At 41.6% G+C, this 14,291-nt stretch overlaps 1 protein-coding gene across 2 annotated transcripts in view; it reads left to right on the top strand.

Annotated features, from left to right (window-relative positions):
- The window catches only part of snap25b (synaptosome associated protein 25b), a 63,971-nt gene extending 61,440 nt beyond the window's left edge, over positions 1–2,531 (top strand). For both annotated transcript variants that reach the window (XM_084667796.1, XM_084667797.1), the window contains 3 exons: positions 1,474–1,593; positions 1,775–1,919; positions 2,451–2,531. In XM_084667796.1, the coding sequence (XP_084523922.1) occupies positions 1,474–1,593; positions 1,775–1,919; positions 2,451–2,519 (334 nt within the window). In that variant the 3' untranslated portion in view covers positions 2,520–2,531. The remainder of the gene's footprint in view (positions 1–1,473; positions 1,594–1,774; positions 1,920–2,450) is intronic.
- Positions 2,532–14,291: the final 11,760 nt, after the last annotated feature.

The following is a 14,291-nucleotide window of genomic DNA, read 5'->3' as shown; positions in this document are numbered from 1 at the left end:
TTTCTAACTGTCCGTCGTAATTTTGGATAGTTACGGATCCCCCCTTGGCTGTGATTGGTCAGTATTAAGAACCGCTTGCGTCGGGGGGCAGCCCGCCCATCCGTAAACGGAGTCGGAGAAGCATATTGCGGCCTTAACACAGATTGCATCCCTGAGACTCTGTGGTCTGCATTATGTGTAAGGTGATTGTGAGTATCAACAAAGGCATTGTGGGATGTTGAGTTATGTAAGGTCACATGTTGGTCAGCCATAATGACGATACATAAACCATATCTTGCTTATAAAATTCAGACGGTTAGTCAAACCAATAACTACTTGAAATGTTCAATCGTTTTGTCCTAAATACAAACAAAAATTGTTTTTACTTTTATTGTTTTTTTACTGTTATTCTTTGTCACAGCTACTGTATACTGTGCACATTTGTTGTATACTCTAAAACAGAAATAATCATCTGTACAAAGGAACTTTTTTAACAATGTAAATTAATGAATATCAGTTGAAAGTGTTCTTTCTGGAACACAAATACACAAATGATATATACAGTATTTAAAAACATATAGTAAATAAATATATATACAGTATGTATGTATGTATATATATATATATATATATATATATATATATATATATATATATATATATACTGTATATTGTGGTAACCAGGGGGCTTTTACCTCGTATGACAGCATAACCTGTGCAATCTGTGGTACTTCCCCTGGATCCCCTGACCCGAGCTCCAGGGTTGCCACAATATATACTGTATATATGTATACAGTATATATTTTACACTTAATATAATCCATTTTTAAGAGGGTTTTTCTATTGTTATCAAGGGTTTCATCCTGTGGTTTTGGGAGTGTGGTCACTAACAAAAAGAAGAGCTAGGAGAACTGTAACTAGCACAGCAGTGTGTGTCATTTTTAATATTGCATGTGATCTAACTATGACATTTTTCTTCAGTCATCTGATGGAATGGAGAATTAGTGTTTGAACCTCCTTGAGTATCTCTCTGTGTCCCTTTGTGTGTATGTCTGTCTATATCTCTGTATGTGTGTTTGTGTATTAAGTGTCCTCCTCCTGTGTCTTGATTGAGTCCCGTGTTGTGTGTTTGTCTTTGTGTGTTTGCGTTGCTATTGCTTGTCTGTCCAGGAGTGAGCACCTCCAACACATTATCACCGCACATAGTTTTTCCTTACTAGAAATGAATTGATCATCAGAAAAGATCAATTATTATTTATTATTGGTATATCTGATCTGCATGTTTGTAACTGCAACATATTGTTGGCTTGTGTTTCAGTAGGCTGCATGGCTTCATGCTCTGCACTGCATCTTATCTTTCTGGAAAATGTATTTTTCATGTTTGCTCACACACACACACACACACAGTCTAATATTCCTACACACCTTTTATTACACCATGTAAATTATGGATCGCACACACACACACTCTGATGGATATGTATTGGCTTGCAGGATAAGGGGAGGGGGCCAGGCATGGGGCAGCAACACAGACGGAGTGGTGAGCAGTCAGCCTGGAGCCCGTGTCATGGACGAGCGTGAACAGATGGCCATCAGTGGGGGCTTTATCCGCAGGTAAGTGTGTGGTTATGTGTGTGTGTGACACATGGTGTGTTTGTTGTGAATATGTCTCTGGAATTGTTTTGTGGTTGTGATTGAGCTTGTGAATGGTTGTGTCATGTCAGGTTTGTAAGGTGTATATATTGTGTGTGCTAATGTGCATGTCTCTATCTGCTTACTCTGTTCCCGTCTCTAGGGTAACAGACGATGCCAGGGAGAACGAGATGGATGAAAACCTGGAGCAGGTGGGTGGGATCATAGGAAACCTGCGCCACATGGCTCTGGACATGGGCCAGGAGATCGACACTCAGAACCGGCAGATTGACAGGATCATGGACAAGGTATGGACCAACGGCATAGAAAGTGGCAATTAACAACAAAAGTTGACACATTGCAAACTTAGAAACAAAACTGAAGTTACACGTCATATTTAGAGATACCTTGAGTGATCTATTGCTAGCAAAAAAAGATTGTTGTAGTTCATGTTTAGTTAATGGTTCAAAGGTTGAGTAATTCCTGGCAGACATCAGCAAACGTAACAAAAAATGGGTACTTTAATAACAGGATACTAACAGTGTCAACTGATCCACAAATGTAAAAACTCTGACTAACAACAAATTCCTTAATGTGTGTCCAAAATGACAAATGTCTCCACATACTGTACTAAATACTGTACCACTGTATACACCTAGTGACAGAGGAAGTAGTACAACATATAGGTGTTGTAGAACCCAAATAGTTCATATCTAGAATATATTGGCCAACTGTATTCTCTTCTCATGCCTCACTCATTAAGCACAACCTGGCTGAAAATATGCAGAACCAGACTGGTATGATGCCACACCACTGATATTCCTCTTCCTTCCTCACAGGCTGACTCCAACAAGACCAGGATTGACGAAGCCAACCAGCGTGCCACAAAAATGCTGGGCAGTGGCTAAAGAGCTTCCCCCCTCCCCCCCCCACAGCCCCCTCCACCACACTTCACTACCTATGCTCCCTGAACCCCCAGCTCCACAACATATTATTGGGGCAGTACAGACATGCTTTTGTCATGGTACTAACACATTAGGTTTGCACAACAGCACATATCAGACTGTTCTCTTCCTCTCTCTCCTCCTCTTTCTCCTGTAGTAAAATGTAGTTTTGTGTATTGGTCTGTCTCAGGTTCTTATTGAATTTCAGTCCTGTTAAATGATGGTGCCCTCCTCTTCATCCCTTTGTTTGTCTTGTCAAGGGTTGTAAATAGTTCAAATTGAATGGCTTCAGATAATTTGTGTTCTCTCTTTCTATAATTTTCTCCCTGCCTCTATCTCTCGCTTTCTTTCTCTTTCTTTCATTTTGTCTTTTTTATATGTGGGTTTGACATAAATTGTATGTACATCTTGTCAGACACGCAGCAGGAATGCTTCTCTGTGATGTAGTCAGTGTTCCAATGTTGTCCATGTAGAACACATTGCAGCTCTGTGTAGTTGTTGATGTGATACTTGATGAGAAATCACAGCAGCTCTGAACGCTGTGACCTTTCACTTTGCAATCTTCACTACTACCACTGTTACTATTACAACTACAACTACTAATACTCTACTAGCTATAAACAATACACTAGGGCACTGCAACAACCACTGGTATTACTGATGTATTTAATTGACCATCTCTGTTCAATATCTGTTGATGCTGTTAACTATAACTTTGGTATTGGGAGCACCACAATACTGTCGACTACTCCAGTTATGTCTACATCACAACTGACTTGACTGTATTATCACTAAGAGTTAAGAATCAATCTGTTTAAATCTGCATCCTGACTGGGGTGTGGGTGCAGCAGCAACAACAGCAGATCAAACACTAATCAATAATGAGGTATCTAGCAAACTACCTTTGACATTCTAGCATACAGTATGACTGAACTGATGTTTTTATCCTGTTGGTATAGAAACTTGTGAGTGTAATTAGACATGACCAACCAGCTAATAGGAATTGTCATCTTATGAATAACAAATAGATATGTAGATCTACGAGCCCCATTGCATGTTCGGTACATGATATTGAGGAGAGAAATTACAGTTTCTGCAACTTTGCAATAGTGCCACTCTATCTTTTATGTTCACACACATATCGTTCCAGTCTGTGGCCATCATTGTAAAATAATATGGAAAATGACAATAAAAACTAAAAGACTGTAGAACAAAACATTTATTTATTGATTATAAAAATTTACATTGTCTTTGTAAAGTGACTATTACCTTAAGGAGACTTTTTAAATATATAATTATACAAATGGTTTCGTATTTAAGAGTGTTTCTAATGTTTTGATTTGCTCTACAGGAATTGTCAGGGTGAGTGAGGCAGAGGAGAGAACGGATGGCCATTACACTAATGGATATCCTCTCTCCGCCCCTGGTTTAAAGTGGATTAGAGTTTGCCATGTCACTAAGAACACACATGCTCTAAGATAATCCTCAGAATTTGCATCCAGTAAACAGATCGGCTATACATTCGAAGCAGAATTCTTGAAACTAGGCAAGTTTATGTGAGAATGGTAAGAGGAGGAAATTGATGTCTTTCATTGTTTTTCATATTTCAAATATCATTAAGATGTATTATGATATGGCAACGACGGAACGAGCTTTCTGATTGGCTAATGGGTAGTCATGCCAGCCGCGTATTGCCCTCCTCGCCGGTCAATACGGATCCGTATTGCCCTCTGACGTCAGCTTCAAAATTAGCGATATCGACGAGTCAGCTGCAGTTTTACTATCCAGATGATGCTGAAAAGATTTGTCATCGAAAGTGAGGATGAAGACTAGACTCTTTGAATCACTTTTGTAGTTATTTTGTGTTGAAATTAAAGTCATTTTAGCGGAACCATGTTGTGCGCTTTCTATCAAAAGTAATGAGTTGCTAGGCAACACATGAAACACGTGAGAAGACTTGAGAGCTAGCTACAATTAGCCTAGAGGTGCTTACTCATTACTAGTATGAGTAAGCACAGTAAGTTTCAGGCATGTAACACTTTCCTAGTCAGGGTTAGCAGGGGGTGCATTAAGGCTGTCGTGAGATACACCCCCCTCTATTGTCTGTTCTGTATATCCCAGCATCAAATTATTCTTACTGTACACTGAGGGCACTAATATGAGTAAGCACAGTAAGTTTCAGGCATGTAACACTTTCCTAGTCAGGGTTAGCAGGGGGTGCATTAAGCCTGTTGTGAGATGCACCCCCCCTCTATTGTCTGTTCTGTATATCCCAGCATCAAATTATTCTCACTGTACACTGAGAGCACTAGTATGAGTAAGCACAGTAAGTTTCAGGCATGTCACACTGTCCTAGTCAGGGTTAAAAGGAGGTGCATTGCACTTACATCCTATGGAAAACCTGCCATGAAATGCTCTCCCCCCACATACGTTTCTATCCTTCTACGCCAGCATTATGTACATTTAATAGCATAAATTGAATACCAATACATGTAGTGTATAGGGTGGACAGGTCTGAAAACAGAATAGTCCATGGTAGGTGAGGGATTATTATGTTTTATTTTTTCATTTATTTCATTGACTTAAACAATAAGAATAATATTTCCTATCTTAAAAAACGATTTGATGGTTCTTTTGATGTTGATACATGGTTGATACATTGTTTTTTGTACTTGTCTTTTGTAGGCTAGGCATGTGAACCTTTGGTCCCTTTTCAGGACAGCTGATTCTGGATCAAAAGGCTGTTGTTTTCGACCTGTCTGAGTAACCCACCCTACGCACAGGCTAACTGCATTAAAATCGCATGCCTTTGAACCTATACATTAGTATGAAGAGCCATGCCATGTGAAATACTTTGAACCTGCTACACAAAATACATTTTGTGTAGCAATAATCATGATCATACTGGGGTATATTTCCTCGGAATGCGATGTCGTGGAGCAAGAATGTTGGTTCACAAAAGGGTTTTGTGTTTAAAATAGCATCTGATATTTACACAGATAACAGACATCCTTCTCTTGAATTCAACAACAAAGACGGTATAATGTGAGACTTCTGTCTCCCCTTCTTTTGGATGAAATATCAAGACGAAATCCTTCACTCTTTGAATCGCGCGCGCTCCCGCGAGGGGGTGCCAATCCAGAGAGTCATGCATCGGGTGATACAACACCGGCAACTATCGATACCAACGTTGGTATCAATAGCCTGATTGATAGCGTGATAAGATCGATACTTAAGTTTCATTCCACACTGAGTACACAACTCCCTTTACATCATAGTGGTTGTGCAAACACCGTCTAACTTTGCTCAAACTCACTTTGCCCCTCCCCTGCTAGGCTGAGTTGTTGCCGTGTACGTGTAGTTAAGGTGCCAGTATGGTACTCAGACTCCGTTACGGATGGGCGGGCCGCCGGAGAGGACGGATTAATTAGCATTTCTGTTGCCTTTATGGTTCTCCGAAGGCTGGGGGTGCTGAAAACAATTCACCGCCAGAACAGTAGGTGGAAAAGCGTTTTTTTTTGACGAAAACACGTTGCTTTGTTGCGTTTTTGTAAGTTAGAAATCGTCGTTGTTTATTTCCCACCTCTCATCACACGTGTGACCCTCCTACCAACTGTCACTAGTCAGACGATGAGTGCTTCAGGTGCAGTCGCATAATATTATATTAAAGACTGTGTCTAATGCAATATAACCACCTGAAAGAGCAAACGTGGCCAAATGTGGCCCGCCACGTCATTTTATGTGGCCCGCGGAAGCTTAATGGGCTATTGAAATAAGTCTACGCTGCTTTACAGCGTGCATTGACCATAAACGACATCTCTCACCATGCATTTCGATTGTGTTACGGCTAAGTGACGACATCCCGCCTCTAGAAAGCAGTGTATGCACATCAGTGTTAAACGCAAAGTTTAACTGGGTGAAGGCGAGCATGGTTTGAATGACAGCACTCCAATGCTAGCCTGGCTCTGCCCTCCTACGTACTTCCGCTCAATTTGGATTTTGCTTCTGTACTAGGTCTGGGACGTCGGCTCTGAAGTCACTTTCTAGAAGCAAATTTTTTGTAGGTCCAATCAGCGAACTAGGGAGTGGCTGAGAACGATGACGTTGATGTCGTGCGCTAGTTTGAGTTATAGTTCAGTCATGGCGGCGGAGAGAGATGTGAGCGAAGCTATTCGGTCCGTTGTGGCAAAGCTGCCGAATATCCATAAATTAAAGTCGGAGCAAGAACAATCCTTGCTGAGTTTTGTTGGTGGCCATGACGTTGTGGCCCTCCTCCCCACGGGGTTCGGGAAAAGTTTGATTTTCCAGCTATGGCAGCTAGCTCCGTCACAGTAAGGGTGAAAGAGTTGGCTAAGACGAACGCTTGCGATTGGTTATGGCAGATCAGAGTGGCTTTGGGCAGATCCAATAGTTTTAAACTTCAACAGAGGACCCGCCTTCAAGGAAGTTAACGTTTGTCAATGGAGCCATCCCAGACCCTCTGTACAAATGAAATGTACGAGGGTCTGGTTAGGACCAGGCTACTCCAATGCAGCCGGTTCTGCGAACGTACCCCATGTGCATTTTCAGTCAAGGTCCTCGGGCATTCAACCCAAGTTGGTATCACTCTCGAACTTGGCTAGAGTACTCAGCCAAGCTAGCATGTTTCTGCTTCCCTTGTCGACAATTTGGAGCCAGAAATGATGAAGACATCACCTTCATTAGACAAGGTTTTACCAATTGGAAAATGGCAATGTTTATTTTACATAAAGCTCAAAAAGCTATTCTGCGTTCAAATAAAGGGCAAAAAAAGTTTTGCTCTTGCGCTATGCGCTCTTGCATTTTGTCACCAAACACTGAGAAAAATATGCACATTTATCCTCCATGAAAAACAGCATAGGGAACCAAGTAAAAGTATTGTTTTCATTTTTAGTTTTTTTGCCCATTACCTGTTTATTTAGGCTTAAAAGAACATCTTAGCATTTAGACTTTTGAAATTGTATTTTTTATTTCATAGCATGTCCACTGTAGTGGACCACGGGATCATTTTAGTGTGAAAAGGTAGCCAATAGAAAATAAAAAACTGAACACATTATGGCTGTAGAGTGACAATACGGGTTGTAGGGTCATCTTGACAGTCAGGAAGCCCATGTGAATCTATTATGATGAAGGAAAAAAAACATGAATAAATTAAACTGGCGTGAGGTTTTGGTCCTGCAACCTTCTGCCTGAGGGGAGTAGCTGAAACAGAGTTTCCAGGGTGGGAGGAGTCGGCACAATCTTCCTCGCTCGCCTCTGGGTCTTCGAGGTGTGCAGGTCCTCAAGGGTAGGCAGATTGCAGCCAATCACCTTCTCAGCAGTGCGGATGATAAGCTGCAGTCTGCTCTTATCCTTGGCAGTGGCAGCAGCGTACCAGATAGTGATGGAGGAGGTGAGGATGGACTCAATGATGGCTGAGTAGAAGTGCACTATCATTGTCTTTGGCAGGTTTAATTTCTTCAGCTACCATAGGAAGTAGATCCTCTGTTGTGCTTTCTTGGCGAGGAAGCTAATGTTCAGTTCCCACTTGAGGTCCTGGGAGAGGATAGTGCCCAGGAAGTGGAAGGACTCCACAGTGTTGACTGGGGAGTCACACAGGGTGATGGGGGTGAGTGGGGCTGTATTCTTCCTGAAGTCCACAACCATCTCCACTGTCTTAAGAGCATTGAGCTCTAAGTTGTTCTAGCTACACCAGGTTGTCAGCTTCCCACCTATAATCAGACTCGTCCCCGTCAGAGATGAGCCCAATGAGGGTGGTGTCTTCCGAAAACTTCAGACGTTTGACAGACAGATGAGTGGAGGTGCAGTTGTTGACAAGGAGAAGAGCAGAGGAGAAAGAAAGCAGCTCTGAGGAGATCTGGTGCTGATGGACCAAGAGTCAGAGACATGTTTTCCTAGTTTAACGCATCGCTTCCTGTCAGACAGGAAGTCTATGATCTAACTGCAGGTGGAGTCGAGTACGTTCAGCTGGGAGAGCTGGTGGAACTCATCAAACTTTGGATTTATTTCATGGCATCACTTCTAATCTTAAGCGTAACAGATAAATATTACATAAATAACCCTTACCCTGGTACTAAATAAAACCTACATGCTACTACTGGCCCAAAGAGGGCAACATCTTTCCTGATCCTCCCTCCCTGTCTCTGTGTCTGTATCATGTGAGCCTCTTGCATCATCTTCCTCTTCTTCAACATCTTCTTCTATCCCAGGCTCAAACTCATTCTCATCTCTCTCATCATCTGAAAGCTCCAAATCTGAATTTCCCTCAACCATCCGGAAAAGAATCCTCTCTGCTTCAGTTCTGTTTCCTACAACAATTTTACATTAAGATGATCTTGATGTCCACTATAATTGACATTCATGAAAGGGCTATTATTTAAAACAAAAAATTATTTAACTGCTTTCAAAACTAAAAATATATTTCCTCAGAAGTTAATAAACAATAAAATATACATTTATCATAGTAAAAACGAAATAGATAAACAATATTTGACTTATCTCTCCTCTTTCCATAAAATGTGCTTGCGGCAATGGCGGCCATTTTGGATGGAAAGAAAAAGGAAGTTACCAAAGTCCCACCCCATTACATGACATATCAATGGAAAGCCCAGGATGTCCTCTTTCGAGTACAACAGGGATTGATAGAGTAGCTCTAAAGAATAAAGTTAGATGCATGTGAACAAAATGTCCAGTATAGAGCACAAAAGTTAATGGGCGGGGTCTCAGAAGGATATTGTCCAAGAAGTAAAAGGCGGACTTCAATTGCAGCATAATAGGCCCTATGTTCACAAAAGCTACAACGAAAACACCATGTTTTTACATCGTTACTGACGTTAAATCGTAGTTACAACTGGCCCTTTGACGGCAACCATAATGCTGATGTGGCCCTCGGTGAAAATGAGTTTGACACCCCTGCAATATAGACAAGGCTCTGGTTTTGTGAATTCATTTCTCCACCACCAAGTGTTTAATCCAATGTGAAAAATGATAAACAAAAAGACTGATATAATTGAAAACAAAAAGATCCATACAAACTGTATGTAGCCTACAGTCAAAACTACAATGTACTACTCTAGGTCACTAAACTGTGGCAGTCAGTGCACAGACAACAAACTCACGTTTCTGAATTCGCTAGAGAAGAGCATAAACTAGCTCACAATAAACTTTCTCTCCAAGAAGTTTTCATCACAGACGTCTTTCAAGAAGACGACCTTAGAGAAAACGCCTTTCTGTCGAAGTCGGAAATGATGTCGTTTGGAAATGATGTCGTAGCGGACCAATCACGGCCAAGGGGTATCCGTCGCTGTACAGCACAGCATGACGGATCGACAGGAATTTCAACGGTGCACGGGAGAGCTCTCTGATGGCCCCGCAGACGACGGAGCAAGAACAATCCTTGCTGAGTTTTGTTGGTGGCCATGACGTTGTGGCCCTCCTCCCCACGGGGTTCGGGAAAAGTTTGATTTTCCAGCTATGGCAGCTAGCTCCGTCACAGTAAGGGTGAAAGAGTTGGCTAAGACGAACGCTTGCGATTGGTTATGGCAGATCAGAGTGGCTTTGGGCAGATCCAATAGTTTTAAACTTCAACAGAGGACCCGCCTTCAAGGGCGTTCCATCTATGCGTAGGCCCTTCCCATGTGTCCATATCCGTGAAGTACGGAGTACCATATAACGGCCTTAACACAACTCAGCGGCACACATTAACAGTATTTTTGACAAAACTCTTTGTCCTGTGTTTTATTATTATCATAATCATTAACAATTAACTAAAGGAAACATTTTAAATTTTCATTCAAATATTCATATTAGTGCTGTCAGTTTAACGCGTTCAGAACAGTTCAGAGCCTGTTTAAGGAGAGCCTTGCCACTCCCTATTAAGCCCCATTGTACCGAATTTGGTTGCAGTTCCACCAGAGTTCCACTGGTGGTGATCGCGAGCGAGTGCATGTTGAATGGGAGTCTATGGAGCTAAACGGCTAAATTTGTCTCTTTTGCCTGATTGTCGTTGAGAAATCTCCGATTTGATTGTAGTTTTTGCATGGTCAACATGGATTATTGGTCGAAAGTTGAATGAACGAGTACTTATGTCCTTTTGATTTCTTACAGGGTGAGTCGTTGTTGCCTATAACACACTAGCATTCTGCTAATGAATGCAGATTGGTTAGTGAAGGACTGATACGACCAGAGCTCTTGCTTGAGGGCATCCGAAGCGGAATCAGAATGTCAGAGCATTAGCAACAACATTAGCAAGCCAAAACTCTTTCTAGCATGTGTATTGACAGGGAGAGCCTAACCTGTCAGCTGTGTTGTCGATGCCCTGAGAGAAAAAAGTAAGTGACCAGAGCTTGCCGTAAAGCAGTAGCTCTGGTCGTACGATGTGTATGACGTCAATTACATTTTCATAAGCTTTTTAGAACAGAAAGGCGAAAGACCTCCATTCATTCTGCACTCGCTCGTTAGCGCCCTCACATGGAACTTCAACCAGTTCAGAACCCAGAAGTTTCTCTATATTAGAAGTTCTCTCTATATTAGACATTCTCTGGCTATACACAAGTTTACGCGCCAAAAGCAGGGGGCCGCCATAACTTTAGACATATGCACTTCATTTCCGCCGGAAGTGGTTTGCACAGCGTCTGCCGGTGTAAACACAGCGGTGTCTAGTTTGGGATCATGGTTCTACTACTTTGACATACTTGTCGTTTGACATTTACTACTGGATAAGTTGCCAACGTTGTCGCATGTATTTGTGGATAACGTTGTTGCCATACTTTTAAGTACATTTTTGAGTATTTATAGTTATAAAGCTTTTGCCAGTCCATCATGTTGGAGTTTTTAACATGGAGCAAAGGCAATGTCAGAAGATGACTTCAGTCTGTGATTCATTAGAACATTTGTTGTCTAGCTCTTCAATCTCTTAGCAAAATGTAGGCTAATTATTTGGCTGAAGGATGTCACACGTATCAGACAGAAGTTGTTCTATAAATTCGTAGCCCGACATTAAAAACTGTTATAGTCGGTTGACTGATTGCGTTGTTGTACCCAGTCAAAGGAATAAACACACAGAAACATCATGAACATTCAATGGTCTTGCCAGTTATCCTGGCAAAACATGTAGCATAATGTTAGTTATTTATTGCCAGGACACGGTCCAAGTAGCCTCGGAATACATAAAATTGAAAGTTAATTCATCTGTAATTTCTAGGCTATACTTGATGTTACATGTTGATGTTCAGCCTATTAAATTTAACAACTTCAGAAGGACAAGACAGGCAGTACACTGTTATCCTTATTTATGTGGCTTGTCACTGCCTGAAGTGCCTACATATCTATCTATTCTTCCTATGAACCCGGTTATGACTACTTTAAACAAGTACCGGTTGGCTTCACACCTCATGCTGGGCTTGTACAGATGTGTGTATTGGAACTTTGAAAGGTTTGAATTATTATATCCACATATCAATGTATAATTATTAAATCCACTGCAACAATAGGACAAAGGAACACCAACAAAATGTGAATAGCCTACAAATAATAATAATAACAATTCTCAAGGACTGGTACATGGACACCAGAGGCCTGTTCCATAAAGTGAGTTTACCGAATAAGCCAAACTTATGTCAGTTAGTCGGACTCATTTCAAGTTCATTTGGTTCCATAAAGCTAGCTCAACGAAGTTCGAACTCGGTTACTAAAGCAACTTAGGCTGCGAAACTCAAATTTTCTTAATCTCATGAGTTCAATATGTTCAACATTGATAGAAAATAAACTTAAATAGCATATAGCTACATTTAGCCTAATGCATTAAACAATGATGAACAATGCTTTGATAGGCTACATACTATAGCCGTTAAATGTGTGGATGTTAGTTTGTGATTTCAAATGTTTAGGCATCAGGCATAGGCCTATATCTCAATCTAATTATCATAGCAATATAATTGTTAACAGTAGCCTACAATTGCAAAACGAACGGTCCACCCTCCGTTTCCCCGACACATAAACCATGTACTGGATATTGATTAATAGTAGGTTAGGCTATTTATTTTAAATAATGTCAAAAAAGTAGATTAAGATTAGTTTAGAAGGTGTTTTTTAATCAACGTAAAGGTCTAAAAAGGTCCTCCTACGTAGCCTATCATTCATGACGTCAATCATGGCGTGTCATTTTTTGGGGGATTGAAGCGGTGGATGAGGGAGCTGTCATTGTACACGATTTAAAGGCAACGTTCTTTCTGGAAGAAGTCACGTGGCCGTGTGCATTGCATTTGCCGTGGTGGATTCTATGATCCATGTTTTACCTCTCGAGTTGTTTAAGAATTGGGTGCACGCGCAAATAGCTTGACTACTTAAGTCTGACTTGAATTAGTAGGACTGTGTGAGCTGAAATTGGCCTTTATGGAACCGCTTTAGCCCCGCTTGACTAATTGATCTTATTCAAGTCTGGTTTAGGACTTTAGGTCTAGCTTTTTTGAGCGGCCTTTATGGAACAGGCACCTGGGGCCTGTACTACAAATCAAGATCAACATGCTCTGGATTACTTTCAGTTACCCGGCTACCCGAAACCGAACAATCGCAATCACGATAAGCTGGAGGCTACTACAACGGTGGTTATCAATTCTCTAACTCAACCCAGATCTTTCCAATCTAGAGACCTGCGCGTTCACATAAAGGGGCAGTGTTTGCACCGTATGTCCAATCGCAAACATGAACAAAACAAGAGCCGCATATTTCACGCAGGAGGAACAGATAATCTTACAAACTTTGTCTACTCCTCCTGCGGGAAATATACAAGCATATCAGGAATACAGACAGAAATTTTAAAAAGTCGCTGCAGCCAAGCTGGCAGAAAATAACAGACGCTGTAAATGCGTAAGCTTCATGACTTATTGAAGATGTGCCCATAATTACACGTGTGCAATCCATAAAGTCAAACTTTTGTTTCTGTATTATTTTAGTTGCAACCCTGCAGTGGCAAACGATCGTGGGAGCAATTAAACATTTAATATAAAACCATAATTCAAAACGGTAAGTAACAGGCAATACTAGCACATATTTTAAGGCCAACAAGTACAAGGCTGAATTGCCTGAATTGGATATTTTGTAGGATATTGTATAGCAGAAAAGGCCTATAGAACAATGAAATTGCTTGCAGCCAACAGGAAAAAGAACTGTCAACTGGGGGAGGGGCTCCTCCATAGGACTTTACTCCTGCTGAGGAGCTGGCCCTCTCCAGCTATCAGGGTCACCCCATGATGGAAGGAGTGGAAGGGGGCATTTCTTCAGACCCTGGTGGCAGCAGGTTGGAAGCCCAGGCATTTGTATGTTTCAAGTAATCAAGTAATGTGACCATGTTCATTTAACAATTATTTATGAATATTGTAGGAGTGAAATGTATTACTGTTCTCTGCAGTGACAGGAAATACAGTGGTGTTGCTGCCACCACCCACTGTCATCCCACTGTGCCATACAGAGGTAACAGTGAAACTAAAGGCCAATTTACAGTTCTGCGTTTTTACGGGGACACACACAGGGAACGCCCTCTCCGTCAAGAAACTCCCTCTCCATGCCCTCTCCGAGCCCCTCTCCGAGCCCCTCTCCGAGCCCCTCTCCGAGCCCCTCTCCGAGCCCCTCTCCGAGCCCCTCTCCGAGCCCCTCTCCGAGCCCCTCTCCGAGCTCTGCGTGCACCTCCTGATTTTCCTGACTATCCGTCCGTCCGTCATT

The sequence above is a fragment of the Hypomesus nipponensis genome, chromosome 12, assembly GCF_054491055.1.
Source record: "Hypomesus nipponensis isolate SF chromosome 12, ASM5449105v1, whole genome shotgun sequence".
Taxonomy (NCBI): Eukaryota; Metazoa; Chordata; class Actinopteri; order Osmeriformes; family Osmeridae; genus Hypomesus; species Hypomesus nipponensis.
The sequence above is the reverse complement of the archived record's forward strand: the minus strand, read 5'-3'. Positions and strand labels throughout refer to the sequence as shown.